Genomic DNA, 17,793 nt, shown 5'->3' on the forward strand with positions numbered 1-17,793 from the left:
TTGCTCGTGCAATACATCCCTCTCTTTAATTTTATAATACGGAGATGGCTTTGTACCACATTTGTGGCCAGGGAAAAACCTCACAGCAGTGGTAGGGGTGGAACCTGACAGGCGTTTGCCATATGAGTCCCCAGCACTTAAGCTGAGGCCAGTTTTCTTCAGGAGCTGGCAAACAAGGGCTGTGGTGTGCTGTGGTGTAGTCCAGGCTACATTTGAATTATATATTAATCTCGGACTGAGCTTGTCTGGGGAGAGAAGGGTAACCTCCACTCATTCTGGAAAGAGATGACAATGTTTTAGAGCAGGAGGAAGGGTGTCATAGATAAACTGCAGGTCAGGAGTACTTCAGGAGGGGTTCAGCAGCTTGTGCAAAGCTGCCATCTCTCCACTCTTCACTACCATGGTGCTCCTGGTAGAGCTGCTGGATGATGGATCAATACAATGATACAACAATAATATTACGAAGAAAAGATGTAAGCCCTACTAAAATTATTAGGCATAGACAATCTCCTATCAGATTGTGTCTTACTCTGTGCTGCCCTGGCCCAGTCCTTGGTGATGCAAAGTATTCCTGAACCTCTGCTTTTTCCCCTTTCCCTCCCTCCTGTCTCCTCTCCCCCAGCAGAGAAATTCCTGGGGCTGGCCATGCACCCACCTAAGCCCCTTCCATCCAGCAGTGTTCACCAGCAAATTGCTGGTGTGCAGGGAGGGTCAGTGAGTGTCTGCAGGTCTCTGGAGGATGATGGGTGAAGTAGCCATTTGTGTTGTCACAGTTCTGGGCCCTGGAGAAGTGCAAGAGGAGAAGCATGGTGAAAAAACAAAGCTTCACTTTGCTTTCCATCTACCATCACAGAATGGTATCTCTGGGGAGAGCAGGGAACTGGTGTGGGGAAAGACAGAGACCTCCATCTGTGTCTTCCCACAACTGACTGAGCTCTTAACCAGAGGACTTGAAAGTATTTCAATACTTAGTCCTATTGTGACACTTTTTTGGGAAGTATCACAAAAGCCAGCAGCGGTAGTGACTGTCACTGTATGGAAGTAAATGGTGCTGGACCACAGCAGACAGCATTTTTCACATAATCACCTCATTTTGTATGAGCAACATCTGACAGGAGCCTCAGGGACTGATTTGTGCCTCTCAAGGTGTCCCGCAGGGAGAGGAGATGGCTGAATTCCTTCACAGGTCTTGGTGCTGACCAGCTTCTTTTGCATTTAATTTTCATTAATTTTCATTTGGATAACTCTACATGATAAACAGCATTTCAGCCAGTAACCTATACACAACACTGTCTCTTTGTCCCCATCAACTTGTGTTTTCCCTTACTCTTGAGTGTGGCATAATTTTTACTGTACAAATGAGTAGTTCATGTTTATGAAGCAAATGCCAAGTGATGTGGAGGAGAACAAGATGTGAATAACACAGAGGCACTTTGTAATGGCCTTTGCTGGCACTCCAACAAGCAAAACTTCTGTAAATGGTACACATTTGGGGACAGACATTTAGCATCAACTCAAAAGAGACCTTTTCTGCCTGTCTCTCACAGTGCTACTTCTTCTCTTTCTCCTTTGTGCTTGCTGGGTCTCTTTTTGTCTCTTTTTCTCTTCTATGTATGTGTCTCTCCCTCTTTTTCTTTTTTTTTTTTTGTTTTGTTTTGTTGACTGGCTTTTCTAAACTTGTCCAATTCAGGCTTTTGTCAAGGAAACATTCAGAACTGTGTAAATGGGATCTGGTTTCAGTATATTGCACACAGCCTGGAGTAGCTTTTGAGACCACATAATCACTTAACCATTTTTAAACAGTGAAAGAAAGAAAGAAAAGCAGAGAGAGCCAAAGAACTGTAGCTTTACCTGTAGTTTGGTGTGTATTTGGGCAACCATGTATTAGGAGTGAATGCAGAACTCCAGACAGACTCATGGCAGTCACAGTGAGAGGAAAACCAGAAGAGCTAAAGAACTGCTTTTTTGGATGAAGAGTTTCTGTCTTGCAATGCCCTCACTGAGCTGGGATGCCACCAAGTCCTTCTGAGAGCTCAGAGTCATTCACTTGACTTTTCAGTGTCCTGGGGAGGTGTGACTGTCCTGGCTCCAGCTTGCTCTGTAATATGTTAGTCCCAGCTCAGGTATCCTATCCATGAGGATCTCCTCTCTACTTGCAGCTGGAATTCCTGGTCTCAGAATAAATTACTGCCATATTAGAGAGTAACTTTCAGACCCATTTCATTGTCTCTGCTCTGAGGGAGCCTCCTGCAGCAGACCCCAAAGGGAACACCCAGCAATCCAGGCACCACGGCCTGTGGAGGAGGTCAGCATGTCACACTTGCTGCTCAGCTGTCACGGCAAAGACTTGCAGTGCCGGAGTTACTCCAGTTCATTGGATTACACATGAAAGCCTCTGCATGGAGAGCAAAGCATTTCTGAGCAGGAGTTTGAAATAACATGAAATGGCTGGGACCCAAAATGACAGCCAAGGGGGGCAAGGGAAGGCTGTGGAGACAGATGGTTTCCCCTACGGAAAAGCACTCTGTGGAGAGGGGTATGCCAAAGGGTGTCCTCTTCCAAGAGGGAGGGATGTTGGCCAAGGCTGCAGGGGGGTGAGGATTCAGGGATATGCTCACAAACCTCAGAGGGCAATGGCTGCCACTCCCCAGTGCTTGGAGATAGGAAACTGCAGAGCAACCTCTTCCATTCAGGAAAGCTCCACTGTTATGCACATCCCAGGGCTTCTCGCCCTCAGCCCTGGGCAGCAGCGCTGGTTGGCTGGTGGAGAGTCCCACCAGGCCATCCTGTAGCTGCCCAGGGGATCACTGTCACTGGAAGTGCTCAAAAAACATGTGGATGTGCTCGTTAGGGATGTGGTTTAGCAGTGGAGCTGGCAGTGTTAGATTAATGGTTGGACTCGAGGCTTAGAGGTCTTTCCTGACTTTAGCAGTTCTGTGACGGGCATAATTCAGCCCCGTGTGACACAGGCCACTCATTGGCTATTTCTCTTATTTCCTAGAAAAAGGTTCAGGGAAGATTAAGCAGGGAGTTGCAAAAATGCAGGGTGACTGCCCTTTGGGGCTGGGAGGGAGTAAGAACAAATCAGGGTTCAAAAGCAGGGGCAGAAACTTGCTGTGAAGTGCTGAGCAGACTCAGAGGAAAAAATTGGCTTTGTTAAAATAAAAAAGTAGGCAGGTGAATTTGGCAGGAGTATTTTGAATGCAGGGGAGAGTGTCAAGTGGGAGTCAGAGCTGGTGTTAACCTCAGCAGCAGCCTGTGGTTAGGAGAGCCCCTGGACTGGCATTGTGTAGTTAAAGTAACTGTGAGGAATTTGTAATTTCTTTTGAACTCTTCATTAAATTTCAGATTTTGCCAGGTGAAGACCTTGCATTTCTCTAATGTTCTTGTCTCTTGTCTTGTCCATTGGTCATTTCTTTGCTAAGACAAGATGGCTTAACCCATGCTTCTGTCCACCAGCAGCTATTGCTTCAGACTCTCCAGTTTTGGGATGGACTGGCATAGGGTATCCTCTAATAAAAAACTCATGAGGATTTTATTGGGTGTTTCCATTTCTTTGTTTGCTTCTTTGGACCATTCAACATGAACACTTTGTATATTGAAGCTGAATGAATTGCATAAATTGAAGTTCAGATCTTGAATGTACAAAAGTCTGTCCTACTTCTAAGCCTTCCCTGAATATTAAAAAGATGTTGACTCTTCTAAAGTCCTGTTAAAGCCAATGAGAAATAAGGGGCAAAACATCTTCAGAAAATGAAGCTTCATGTGACAAGCAAAAAATTGAGAAAATGGTCAGCCTGACAGGAATCTGAGTTTTTTCCTTTGGTCTTGGCTAAGGACTGTGGGGTATGGTAACAATTACAATGTGATTACGGGGCCGCATTTTGCCTTCAGCTGCAATAGCGTGATTTCGCTATTATTTTGTGAGATGGTCTGGTGCAATTGCCTTACAGACACAGAAATTCTGGGGTTGTGCTGTGCAGGAGGTTAATGCAGTGGCCAGAGCAGTCTAGTAGACATTCACATTCATAGGGCTGTATAGTGAATCCGTTTTAAGGAAAACAGGGATATGAGGGAGAGTGAGATACACTGGTATTTATGTGGCTGCATCTCCAGAAAATTTGGCCAACAGTTTCCTTCTTTGCTCATGTCCTGTGCTCACCACAGTCCATTCTGATGCCCCTTTCAGCCCGGCCCAGGTTCACTCAGCCTGCCAAGATGAGACGGAGAGTGATCGCCCGTCCCGTCGGCAGCTCCATCCGCCTCAAGTGTGTGGCCAGCGGCAACCCCAGGCCTGACATCACCTGGCTGAAGGACAACAAGCCCCTCACTCCCCAGGAAATTGGGGAGAACAAGAAGAAGAAGTGGACATTGAACCTGAAAAACCTGAAGCCAGAGGACAGCGGGAAGTACACCTGCCGGGTGTTTAACAAAGTTGGAGAAATCAACGCCACGTACAAAGTTGAAGTGATCCGTAAGTGCAGCCTCGGGGAGGGAAAGCAGAGATGGGCTATTGAGAAGGGGCTGGGTCTGTCAAGAGAGTGGGATGGTGAGGGTGCAGTGTCAGTGGCTGGACATGGCAATGGGGAAGTGCTAAAAACATCAGAGGAAACATTACTTAAACTAGAATTAACCTGAAACCTGGGCAAGACAGAGTAGCAACAGCATGATTTAGGAGCTGGAATGAGGACAGGTACTTGGGAAATAGTCATCTCCATGGGCACCTGTGTGGTAAAAGACCACCATTGCCCAGTTCAGTCTTCTACCCAGAGAGTCAGCTCAAGGACAGACTGAAAAACAGAGAAAACCCCTTTAAGTACCATGGAGGAGGGGGTGGAAATATCTATAGACTAGCCCAGATTACTATGTCAGAATGGATGAAACTAGTCAATTCAAAATTTAATCTAGAAGTCTCCCAAGGGAATTAACAGAAATCTTACTTCTGGGGGGATTAGCCAGACAGGCCTTTAGGGCCAGATTCTAAAAAAAACATTTGGCCACCTGAAGGTCCAGGCAGGTACAAATGAGATGAAAGAAAAAAACACCCACTAGGGTCCTGTCTGTATATTTAGATGCCTACATAGCTTTAAAGATTCAATCCTTAGAAGATGAGCTGTGGGGGATTACCCTGCATTGTGGTGAGGTAAATTGCTCTTCTTACTATCTAGCTATTCTGATTCTTGCTCTCTAATCTCCTGTTTCCCCTATTATTGCTGAGGATAATTATACTCAAATCCTTCCTAAGTTTACCAGAGAAGAGCTCTTATTCTTAAATCATTGTGCTTTGCCTATGACATCATCATAAATTGTCATGGAAATGATTACAGAACAGCCAATTCAAGAAAGGAGAAGATGAGCTGAGTGGAGGGAAGATTGAATAGCCTTCATTAATGAGGAGCAGGGGCATGGAGGGCTATTTCCAGCCACTTGGAAAGCATGTTGTTTGTCTGTGCATACATTTTAGCATGAGAAAGTTTATCCCAGTGTGAAAGATTGTTCTTAAAGGTAAAGATCTGTTCTCTGATAAGTCCTTTCTCTAGAATCTCTGGAATTAAAAGCACATGTGGGAAGCTCTGTTGGGCTCTGAAGGCACAAACCTGCTGGACATCTGGGATTGATAAAGATGCAGCTGTGTGGAGACAGTAAAAACATGTGTTTACACTAAAACCAGGAGCAGAGGCAGGGAAATGAATCAAGCCCCATCCTAATGGCAGCTGTGGCATTTTCACTTCATCAAAACCAGACAGCACCAGGAACAAACCCCTTTCTGTGTCCCTGTTTATCTTGGTTTTTATCAACTTAAAGATGTATGTAACCTTTGTTTTCATTAGCTTTTGCTGGCTAGGAGTGAAAACAGTAACCAAAGCTGGAACCAGAGTCAAGGAGATAAGGGCATTAAGCAGTTTTCAGACATCTTTCTATTTTTAACATCATTCTGTGGAGCATTACAGGTTTTATTCAATTTCCTCCTTTTTTTCCACCCTGAGCCTCCACTCCTAAGTCCTGCTTATCTGAGTCTCAGTCTCCCCAGCTGTGATTGTTGCTCACAGTCCCAAGGCAAAGTCTACAGAGACTACTGTGGTATTTTTGTTTCCCAAGCACATCTTTAGAGCCCTCATTATTGAACGTATCCTGAGTTTTTGAAAGAGGGTCCATTGTTCCTTCCTCTCACTCCAAAGCCAGTGCTGGTGGGAGCTGTTTTGTTACATGCTCAATCCAGCAGTGTTTGCCATCAAAAGGAGTTGATGATTGCCAGCAGCTACCACCCACTGTGATACCATAATTTCTCTCTGTGCCTAGGATAGAGGTTTGCAGTACCTCCTTGTCTGGAAACTGTGACTGATTTATCTGATTCTAACACTAAAAAAAAAAATCCAAACATTCCTCAGAATGAGGCATACATTTTTCCTTCCACTTTATGTAGTGTTGACACAACCTAAGACTTACGATCATGCTGGAAAGGATGGTCTTGTGAACCTCTTCAAGTTGATTTCCTTTCCTTCCATCTTGTTTCCTTCCTTACCTGAGACTTGAGGTAAACATTATTTGTGAGAAAGGAAACATTTTGTTATTGGCTGGAAAAGCAAAAGCCTTCTGAGCTCTTTCTCCACAAAAAAAATTCTCCATAGTGAGTTTGGTGATGATTATACTGAAGAAAGGAATGATGAAAGCAGGGAGGTGAGGATGAAATTAAAGATCTTCCTCACTGGCAGTGCCTGTGGTCTCAGCTCCCCTAGCAGCTGATGATACAGCATGGGATTGTAGAATTTGGTCCCCATGGACAGCTCCAAGGCCCAGCTTGAGAGGTGACAGGTATCTCCTGAAGCCATCTCATCCCAGACCAAAGATGAGAATATCCACAGCCTGCCACAGTCTGTGAATGAAGGGGTCTTTCCCCAGCTGATTTTGTCCGTCCATAAGGAACATCTGAGAAGAGCAAAGGGAGAAAGAATATGTCTCACCCACCCCTCACCATCCCCAAACTGGGGGTAGCTCCAGTAGTTCTTGTGTGGGTTCTTAATAGATGAATACTTGTAAATAGTCTGGTAAAAACCTGAGGTTGTGTCTGAGAACACGTAAAAGCTCTGTCTTATTCACCTGTAAATGGACATGTAAATGTCATGGTGGTAAGAGACAGAACATCCTGGTGGTAAGAGCATCACAGAACCACAGGTGGGAGAGTTCTCAGCATGAACAAGAGAGGGATGAAGAAAATATTCCAAAATATAAGGGCTCAGAGAGAAACCGTATTTTTTCCAGTCTGATGCAGGTGGAAAAGGGACTTCCTTGTTAGAAAGAGGGAGATTCAGGGTCACCATGAGAACATGGAGATTCAGGGTGACCATGAGTTAGATTGCATGGCCTTAGCATGACTTAGATTTGCTAAGCCTCAGACTATGTTGTCTGGAGAGACTGGAGAGCATCTACTATTGGAGGCTTTGGCAGTGGCTGGGAAAATGTATGTCAGGAGAAGTTGGCCAAAATCTCAGCCTGCCTTGGGGCAGGGAGTTGGACTAGACTATGATTTTGCATCTCTTCTACACCTTTTCCCTATGTTTCTGCAATTGCAAGTTACTGAAATTGCCAAACACCTTTTCCCACGGAGTTCCCTGTGTTTCTGTGCAGAGAGGACGAGGTCCAAGCCCATCCTGACAGGCACACACCCCGTCAACACCACGGTGGACTATGGTGGCACCACCTCCTTCCAGTGCAAAGTCCGCAGCGACGTCAAACCCGTCATCCAGTGGCTGAAGAGGGTGGAGTACGGCACGGAGAGCAAGTACAACTCCACCATCGATGTCGGGGGGCAGAAGTTCGTCGTGCTGCCCACTGGGGAGGTCTGGTCCCGCCCAGATGGTTCCTACCTGAACAAACTGATGATTACTCGAGCCAAGGAGGAGGATGCAGGGATGTACATTTGCCTCGGGGCAAACACCATGGGCTACAGCTTCCGCAGCGCTTTCCTCACAGTCCTGCCAGGTGAGCTGGGGCATTTTTCCCCATCTGTACCAACAACCTGCATCATGATATTTATTAATTCAACTACTGATGCCCATTGGTTCTTTGGCCCTCTGTGGTGCTGTGCTGATTAGGATAGCCCAATTCTGAATGTGGGGCTAAGTCAGCCCTGATTTAAATCAGTCCCTGCTGAAATCCTGTTGATGACATTTCCTTTTGTCCCTTCATGGGGGAATAATCACAGAATCTCAGAATGAGTCAGTTGAAAGGGATCACAGTGGTCATCTGGTCCAACCTCCCTGCTCAGGCAGGGTCATGTCAGAGCATACAGCACAGGATTGTGTCCAGACAGTTCTGGAATATCTCCAGTGAGGGAGATTCCACAGCCTCTCTGGACAATCTGTTCAGTGCTTGGTCACTGCACAGGACAGTTTTTCCTCACGTTCAGGTGGAACTGCCTGGGCATCAGTTCCTGCCCATTCCCTCCTGTCCCATTGCCCAGCACCACCGAGCAGAGCCTGGTCCATGCCCTGACACCTCCCTGCAAATACTTACAGACATTGATGAGCTCCCATCTCAGTCATCCAGGTGAAATACATTGAATTATCTGCTCCTCTCAGTCATCCAGGTGAAAAAAATTGAATTATCTGCTCCTGTATGAAAGAGGAGCAAGCTGGGAAAAGATACTGCAGTTGCAGACACTAAATCACTTCAGCGATTGGCTGCAGGTTGGGAGAGGGGAACTGAATAACAGCACAGTTTGCAACCTCATTCTCTAACATTTCTCCTTTCTCTTGCCCTTATTTATGTTGCTTTTACTGGTAAAAGGAAACAATGATGCCACCCCATAAAAGGAGAGAAGAATAATAACTGTCCCGGTCACAAGGAAATTAAATGAATGAGTGTGAAAAAGCAGAATGATTGATTAGTTAAATTCTTAACCAATGGTCCCCTGGGGCCCCTGTACCAAACTTGCAGCTGCTGCCTTCTCTGCCCAGACCTCAGAGCTGGTGGCCACATCCAACTGAGACTGTATCAAATGTGTTTGAGACACACCATCCTTGCCTGGTCATTTTCTCCTTTGTCTTCTGACCATGCAGTTCTACCCTGATAAATATTTTGGATTTAGGACTACATTTTGACTGAAAGGCCTGTCAGTACTAAGGAAAAAGCAGCATGGGTGGGATACAACTCAAAGCCTCTGGGAGTTTGTGACCTCTTGAGTTTCTGATCCAGCTCCTGCTGAAATCAGGGGGAGATTTTGCATTGATTTAAATAGGACTGTAATGAGGCCTCCTGCCAGAACCAGAGCCTGCAGGGCTGTTGTTATTGGCAGTGATGGAGAAGGAGAACCCAGCTTGCCCAAAGGTGCAAAGATGTGGTTGTAAAATCTTGAGTTTAAAAAGGTCTGTTTTGCTTATAAATCTACCAGATTTGACATAGACAGCTTTGAGGAACATGGATAAATCAAAACACTTTCATTTCAGTCCAGCACAGGACTTCTGCCAACCAACATGAAGACTTCTGTTTTCGTGGTCAGCTGATGGGTCAGTTCTCTGATCCTGTCATGTTTTTAACAGGGGGCTGGACCAGACTTCCCTTCCAGCCTAAATTATTCTGTAATTTCCAGTGTTGGTGAATCAATGTTTCATCTATTGAGGTCAAAGTATAGGTCCTTCTAACTTCAAAGAGACCACATGGTATATATTTAACATTTCAAACTACCCATAGGATTATTTGTCAAGGAGAGAAAAAGACATTAGTGTCTTAAAGAAGTTGAGCTTGACAGTTAAGTGATACATGTTTGAATATAACATATTGAATGATTTAGATAGCCTGTCATTTTTGGAGTTTCCCAAATGTCTCCCTGGAAGCTGAATTCTGTGCCTGGGTATGTTTAAAGGCATTGGATAGTCCAGCTGGTAGCTATCTAGACAAGGATTTTCATAGCTAGAATCCTACCCCAGGACTCCTTTTGGGTCTAAAAATAAGGAGATCAGGCTGAGAAATCAGAGTGGCTATCCAGGGATGTACAGACTACCAGCAGCAGCGAGATAAAGGAGGAAGTAGTTGCCTAAAGATGATGTCTAAAGCATCTTATCTCCTCCAGTAACTGAATTTACTGCCCTTGAAAAGCCAACACAGCAGCTGCTCCAATGAGACTGGTGGAAGTAGAGCCCATTTGGTGTAGGAAGCTGGGGACACACTTCAATGCTGAGTGAACTTCCAGTTCTCCATGGCTTGGGAGCCAAGGATGTGCCACCAGCTCACCTACATTTTTCCCATCCTTCAGCCTTGCTCTCAGCCACACAAGAAACTCAAGACAACACCTCCAAAACCCCATATTCACTCTCCCTTCCATGGTGGAGCATTGCTGACTAGCTCCAGGATTGCTAGACAGGGTTGGTGAAGAGTGTCTGAAGCCCTTGCAGACAGAGCTGCACCTGGCAGAAGTGGGTGGGCAGTGTGCTGTGCCGCCTGGGCTGGTGGCAATGAGGTTTTACTGACAAGTCCTGTGTTGTGTCCTTCAGTCTGGGCAGCAAAGCCCACTCCATCGCAGAGTGAGTGTCAGGAAACTGTCTCAGGCTGGCTCTAGTATGCATCCATTAAAACTTGGATAAGAGAGTTATAAAATCCCCCAAAGACTCCCCTCCTGACCCCTAAACCAGAGAAAATTAGTTGCTTGTCCTTCCAGGAGCCCTGAAAAGCAAAGCAGTTACCAAACATCATGTGCTGGCTTGATTTCTCCCTTGTTACTCGGTCTGGCAGGGTTGCCAGACAGCCTGCACAGCAGCCAGCCCGAGCGTGACATCTGTTTTGAATCCACTTTGCCTGCGTTTAATTAACTCTTTCTGTCTCCCTCCTGCCACCACGTCCAGATCCCAAGCCTCCCAGTGCACCTGTGCCTCCTTCCTCAGCCAGCAGCCTGCCCTGGCCAGTGATCATTGGCATCCCTGCTGGAGCTGTCTTCATCTTCGGGACGATCCTGCTGTGGCTGTGCCAGTCCAAGAAGAAGCCCTGCTCCCCTCCAGCCGCTGCCCCCGTGCATCGCCAGCAGCCCCGCGACAGGATCTGCGTCTCCCAGGTCCCCGACAAAGACTGCATCTCCTCCATAAACTACGAGGAATACGTGGCCCAGCAGCAGCATTTACTGTCCCAAGGGCCTGCCCTGGCGCCTGCCATGGCCTCCAAAATGTACCCAAAGATCTACACGGACATCCACACCCACACCCACTCGCACGTGGAGGGCAAAGTCCACCAGCACCAGCACATCCAGTACCAGTGCTAAGGGTGGACAGGGTGGACAGTGGCTCATTTGGGCTTTTCCTCGTGGTACCTCAGCAGAGACTGCTCAGAGTCAGCTTGCGCTGCCAGCAACAGGCAAAGCAGACAGAAAAGATTATATATATATATATAATTTTAAATATATATATACATATATATATAATTGTATATGCGTGTGTGTATGTGTGTATATATATATGTGTATATATCTATATCTATCTATATAAATATATATATAATAGAGAAAGACGCAGAGAGAAAAGAGATTTTTTTTTTAATTATTGCAATCAGGATGTAGCCAAGGAATAATGAAGGAACTCCAAATCACAGCAGAGAGGCAGCTGTCTCCAACAGCAGAGCCTTCCTGGATGTTTTAATCAAAGTGGCAACAAGTGAGACGGGACACAGGGATGTGAGCCACCACCTCCTTCCTTGTGTTACTGAAAGGAGCAGGTAGAGCAGGAGGTGTGTGGTACTTTCCTGGATAGGCACAGCTGTTGCTGTGCCTGCTGTGCATCACTTGTTTTGGTGGGAAGCCCCCAGATCTTCTCTGAGGGACTCCAGCTCTGACCTGCTTGAGGTTTAGTGCCAAAGCACCAGGAGACATAACCCATTCATCTCTTCCAGGGAAAAAAAGTAACACAAGAGGGTCTGGAAAAACCAATTTCTGTTCACAAGGTGAAATGCCCGGTGCTTCTCACTCGTGGTCAGCACAATCAGCTAACCAAGCTGGTTGGTTCAGTTTCTGCAAGGTGAAGGCATTTTGTTTCCCATGGGATGTTCTGCAGATCAACTCCACTACCCTTGTCTCAGGACTCAGTGCCACTGCCAGGAAAAAGGAAAGAAGGAAAGAGGAACATTGTACAGAACACCTTTATATTTATATTTAAGAAATAATAATAATTAATAATAATAATAATTGAACTGCTGATGGTGAAGAAAGCAAAACACACTGTCCTTCTCTGATGGCTTACAGTGACAAGCTACTGGATTTTCTGCCTCAATGCAAAATACATGAAAGCATTATAAAAAATAGTAAGAAGCAAAGAGAATGAAATAATCTTGTAGGAAGAAAATGCATTTGAGAAATATCCACCTAGGTTGTGTGTGGTTGTCCCCTTCCCTCAGATATCACTTCATAAATGATAAAACATTGCAGTTCAAACAACAGGAAAAACAGAAAGAAGAGAAAATAAATAAGGACCATATTAAATACCTATATGGACTGGGAATGAATTCAATTGCAAAATATAAAACGTTTGTAATTCTATATAGAGTTTAAACAGAAGTCATGTATATTTAATTTATTTTGTTAAACAAGAAAAAAAATGTATGATATTTTCCTCGAAACAGGCATTTCTATACGTATTTTTGATCAAAGAAAATAAAGATTTTTTTTTTCAGGTTCTGTAGATGCCATGCTCAGAATACACTCAATGTAGCTTGTGACCAACTGTGCTTCTCCTAACCTGGAGGCCACCTGTCTCTATGCCTTTTCACACTAGCCAGGTGTCATCTCCTGTCACCTCAGGTGCTGCTGGTGCCATCTTTCCCATCAGAAACTGACCTTTTCCACTGCATGTATTCAGACTGTGAGGCTCTGCAGTGGCCAGATCACTTCTCATGGACCCCATGAGTGCCATCTTCAGTAGCAGAGTTCTCTGCTCACAGGGAAAGCTGTTTCACTATGCTTTTTTTTTTTTTTGGGGGGGGGTGAAGCTTGGGGAGGATGTTTCATTCGTTTTTTAAGCACAAACCTGCAGTGGTTTGTTGTTTTGGTTTGATTTTGGTTTTTTTTTTTTTAAAGAAAATTTTGTAAATCAAAGCATAACAATTTGTGAGGCTGTAAAAGGAGCCTTGGCCTCAGGGTGCTTGGAAGGGGAAATCATGAAATGTAGGTGAAACACTTAATTTGTAAGTGCAGCTGCTGGAGGAGGCAGTGGAGGGTGAGTTGGGCACTGAGAACACAGGAGCTGCTCGCCTTCAGCAGGGCTTGAGCCTTCCTTCTGCTGCATACTGAGAGGCACACAGCTCTTCAGGGGCCAAAATTTTCTTTGGAGAAGGCAGATTCAGCAATGTTTCAACTGTTCATCTTCTTTTCATTTGAAGTTTGATGGTTTAAAGAAAAAAAAAATTGAAACATGCGAATATGCTAATTTTTAAGTTTGGAATTACTTCCTCCTCCTCAAGCCTGTTCCATGGAAGAGATCCTCACCAAACCAGCTGCTGCATTTAAAAGTGAAACACTCTATTTAATCTGAAACAAAGCTGTGCTTTAGGCTTTGCTTTGCTCTGAACCTTTCTGAAGGTATTTGCTCTGTGTCGACCGGCAGTGATTTTTTCTGGTGGTTTGTTTGAATCACCAGCAAACCAAACAGTTCCCTGTTTGCTCAGCCGCAGTGCTGTGAGCTGGGGCCCTGATGCAGTGAAACATGTCAGCTCCTGCTTTCTTCACCAATACATTCTGCTCCAAAAAGTCCCTTTCTTACCCTTAGGAGTAGGTTATCCTTGTAATAACCCCTAGAGGAAGAGCATCCCTCATGATGGTCCTCCTGTGGGGGTTGTAATAAAGCAACACATTGATAGCTGTTATTTCTTTTTCAACAGGAGGGTTCAGTTAAACCTTGTTAACAGAAATTTATGAAGTCCCTGAAAGCTAAATTCAGATTAAGGATATCTTCATATGCATCCTCTCAGCTTCAGGGAGAGCTGAGAGGAGCTTAAATGTGAGCACTGCTATAAGGCATGGATGGAAGGCATGATTTAGGCAGGAATTCTTAATGGCCATAGTATACTGAGTTAGTATACTACTCATTTTTTCATAAAAAAAATAAAAATAAAAAGCCTGTCTAGACTAAGGGCATCACCTTTATTTTTTAAGAACACTGTAAGTATCTGTTTCCATGAGAGATACTAAGGGCTACATCTCCTATCTTGTGCCTGTGGGAAGCTGCTTACTACACCATGGTATGTCCCAAGCTCCTGCACATTCCAGCAGCATTAGGAGCATGGCAAAGGGCAGGATTCCCCTGTTAGCCCCTGGCCCTTCTCTGCTGTCTGAGCAGTGCTGCAGCAAGGAGACACTCCTAACTGTGCTGTGTGAGTGGTGCTGACACCAGCTTCAAAGGCAGAGGTGAGCACTGGGTTTGTGTGCTTCAGCTCTGAGCAAACCCTGAGAGATTTTCTAACAGCACCAGTTCAAGTGGCAGCTCTATCTCCGAGCCTCAGAGAGAGGGTTAGTGGGTTAAGAGAAGCAATCCTGCATTTCCCACACAGCAGAGAATTCCAGGCTGTGCACAGCACTCTCCACCAGTGCCTTCTGCCCTCTGACACAGCTCTGCAGTGCTGTGTCATGCAGTCAAAAACTTTACATTTCATCAGATGGCTCGAGTGGAAGGAGTGGCTTCTGCCTGCCCTTCAAAGCTCCTGAATTTAAGATAAATCTCTAGTGCTGCTGACAGAGCTCTCCAAAGGCAAATATTGCATTAAACTACCCAGCATGGGTGGTGCACCAGCCCAGGGCAGCTGCAGCTCTCAGCCTTGGTGCTGACAAGGCAGCTCTGGTTTTAGATGCACCATGAGGGATGCTAGAAAGGTCTTGATTTGCAGAAAGCTTGGGGACTTCATCCTGCCTCGGGTATCTGCTCCATCTTGGGCAGACAAATGCTGTGAAATTTCTCCCCAAGAAAATATCATCACATGCCCTGTTTATGAGGTGCTGCGGTTTTTGTCTGGGTCTTATGCTGGTTTGCTGTGCCTGGGTGGATTTCACATTTTTGAGGAATTAATTTTCTTTCACAGGGTATCTGTAAGCACTCTTCTGAGTCACTCTGTCCCAAGCCCAACTGCATGCCATTGAATTCTAGGGCTTGATTGTGCCTTGCAAGTATTGCTAAGTCTTCCATAGTTTAAATAAGTTCAACCAGGTCATGCTTGTGTATGATTATGTTTTTTATTCAGTGGGAAAATATTTGGATGCATCTTCAATCCTGAATAGAGGGTGTTCATAGAAAACCATTGTCTTGCCAACTAGTAACTGACCCTATGTTGAACACAAAAAATTTTTATTTTATGTATTTGTATACATATGCATATAGGCATATAGATGTACATCCCAGGCTGTGATACAGAAGGGCAGTTGTACTTTTAAAACCATGGAGCTTCAAAGATCAAAGGAATTTTAGGCTTAAAACTCACCATCTTCATTAATTTTATTTGCATTACAGATCAAACATGGCTTTACCTGCCAGTTTCTGCATGGCATTTTTAAACTTTGTATGGACAATCTTTCTATGGTCGGCCCCTTTCGAAATGAAAACTTATCAGACATTGAAGATAAAAAGTGTTCTGTGGTTTTTAGTGACAAATACAGAAACTGAACACATCAAAGGAGACAGAATGGCACAGTGTGTCTGTGGCTTTGTAATAAAAGTTGCAGAAGAAATGGAATAAAAGCCTGGAATTGTGTTAATATGTGTTGGAGTTCTGTGTTTGGAAAGGAAGGATGGCTCTGTGTGTGGGTGTGTCTGAGCACACATCAGGGGTGCATGCTGGCAGGGCAAAGCAGTCAATATTGTAAAGTTGCCTGTGTTACCACAGCTTGGTCCAGTATTCTGTGCAGGTTCTGAGAATCTAGCAGAGGCATTATTTTTTTAATGGTTTGGGAAAAGTTTTTGGTGAAAAAGGGCAGTTTTTAATCTGTTCACTTCTAGAGCCAAATGCTATAACTGCACTAGGAGCCAAATTTTAATCAGCAAGATGAAATTTTGGAGTACCTGGAGAGGAGCAGGGATTTCAAGGTCAAGCCCAGCATCTCCACCTCCTTTGAGGCAAACCTGTGAGTGTCTCTCCACTCACTCCAGAGGCAGCAAATGTCCAAGCTGTGACATCTTAAGTTCAGAAAAGCTGGCCCTCACCCAGACTTCATCTTGACCTGACCTAGGCCTCTGACCCAAAGATCCCTGTGCAGAAATTGCACACTTGGGGTGGGAAAGAGGAAATATTTCTCTGTTGATTCAGTTTCTGTGGCTGTCTGAAGCTCTTGAGAGGTTTGAAGTACTGGAATAAAGACCTGGGGAGGATGCAGAGGTGAGCAAACCCTGGGAGGTGGTTAGATATTAGTGGGGAATTTATCATGGCATTCCTGGGCAGCACCTCTGCCTACATGAGGTACTTTGATCATGCCCAGGATTCCAAATTGCTCAAAGTCAATGAGTATAATGGAATCATTTAGGTTGGAAAAGACCCCTACAGTCACTGAATTATTCCCTACACAGAGCTTGCTCCAGCTCTGGCAGATGCCAGTGGGAAAAAAAATCCCTGCTGTGTCCATTGAGAAATCAATTTGACACATGGAGCCATTGCAAGGTTTTTACATCTTTGCACTGGCTCGCCCATGGGCAGAGAAAGATGTGGCAGGAATTAATGGCCACAGGATGAAGCCAGACACACATAAATGGGAAATGCACACATTTTGGAATGAGCTACCAAAGGAACAGGTAGACACTGCATCTCTCAAAATTTTCAGGGCTGGGTGCTTTGTGGACAGCATGTTCAGCTGAATGGAAGATTTTGGGAATGTTATTGGGATAAAGGGATTCGTGGATCCCAGATGAGGTCATCTAGTGGTCCCTTCTAGCCCTAAGGAAATGCAGTTGAGCTGCAGAGGAAAGGAGATGCCAGAGCATGTTCCTGCACCTGGCTGGGCTGCTCCCAGTGAGCTCTGTGGCTGTGTGAGTGACCTCAGAGCAATGATGGGCACAGGGCTGCACACCCGGGCTGCACACCCAGGCTGCACACCCAACTCCAGCTGCCTCCAGGCAGCATGATCCCAGCATTTCCCAGCTTAATGCTGCACTCATGGCATTATCCATAAAAACTGGGGCTCTACATCAACAGCAATGCAGCCCTGCGTGTTCTCACACCTCACCTCTGCAGCCCTGTAGGATCTGTCATTCCAAGGTGCTGGGATAAGTTGGTCTGTCATCCAGTGTGTTGGGGTGGGATAGACTCTGTCATCCTACATGTCCCTTGATGACCAGCTGAGGGAACAGGGTTGTTCAGTCTGGAGGAAGCTCAGGAGGACCTCATTGCTCTCCACAGCTACCTGAAAGGAAGCTGCAGTGAGGTGAGGGTTGATCTCAATGAGGATGAGAGGAAATGGCCTTAAACTGCACGAGTGGAAGTTCAGATTAGAAAATTGGAAAAGATTTTTCACTGGAAAAGTGGTTCGACATTGGAATAAGTTTCCCTCCCAGGGAGTTGATGGAGTCACTGTTTCTGGAAATGTTCAAGAGGTGTCTGGATGTGACACTTGGGGTGTGGTTTAGGGGTGATTATGGTTGTGCTAGGCTGACAGTTGGACTGGATGATCTTGAAGGTCTCTTCCAACCCTGATGATCCTGTAAGTTCAGAGAACACCAAGACACAGAACCAAACCAGTGAGATAAATTACAGACCACTGACCAATTATACCCTTTTAATATTCTCCCATTTACTTACTACCCTTTAAATCTCAAATTAGAGATAAGGAAAAACTCTTTTACGATG

At 45.2% G+C, this 17,793-nt stretch overlaps 1 protein-coding gene across 4 annotated transcripts in view; it reads left to right on the top strand.

Moving 5' to 3' along the window:
- The window catches only part of FGFRL1 (fibroblast growth factor receptor like 1), a 168,231-nt gene extending 152,516 nt beyond the window's left edge, over nt 1-15,715 (top strand). For all 4 annotated transcript variants that reach the window (XM_085059563.1, XM_085059566.1, XM_085059564.1 and 1 more), the window contains 3 exons: nt 4,190-4,474; nt 7,627-7,980; nt 10,839-15,715. In XM_085059563.1, the coding sequence (XP_084915689.1) occupies nt 4,190-4,474; nt 7,627-7,980; nt 10,839-11,248 (1,049 nt within the window). In that variant the 3' untranslated portion in view covers nt 11,249-15,715. The remainder of the gene's footprint in view (nt 1-4,189; nt 4,475-7,626; nt 7,981-10,838) is intronic.
- The last annotated feature ends 2,078 nt before the right edge of the window (nt 15,716-17,793 follow it).

Source organism: Lichenostomus cassidix, chromosome 4 (assembly GCF_008360975.1).
Source record: "Lichenostomus cassidix isolate B80296 chromosome 4, HeHo_3.0, whole genome shotgun sequence".
Classification (NCBI taxonomy): Eukaryota; Metazoa; Chordata; class Aves; order Passeriformes; family Meliphagidae; genus Lichenostomus; species Lichenostomus cassidix.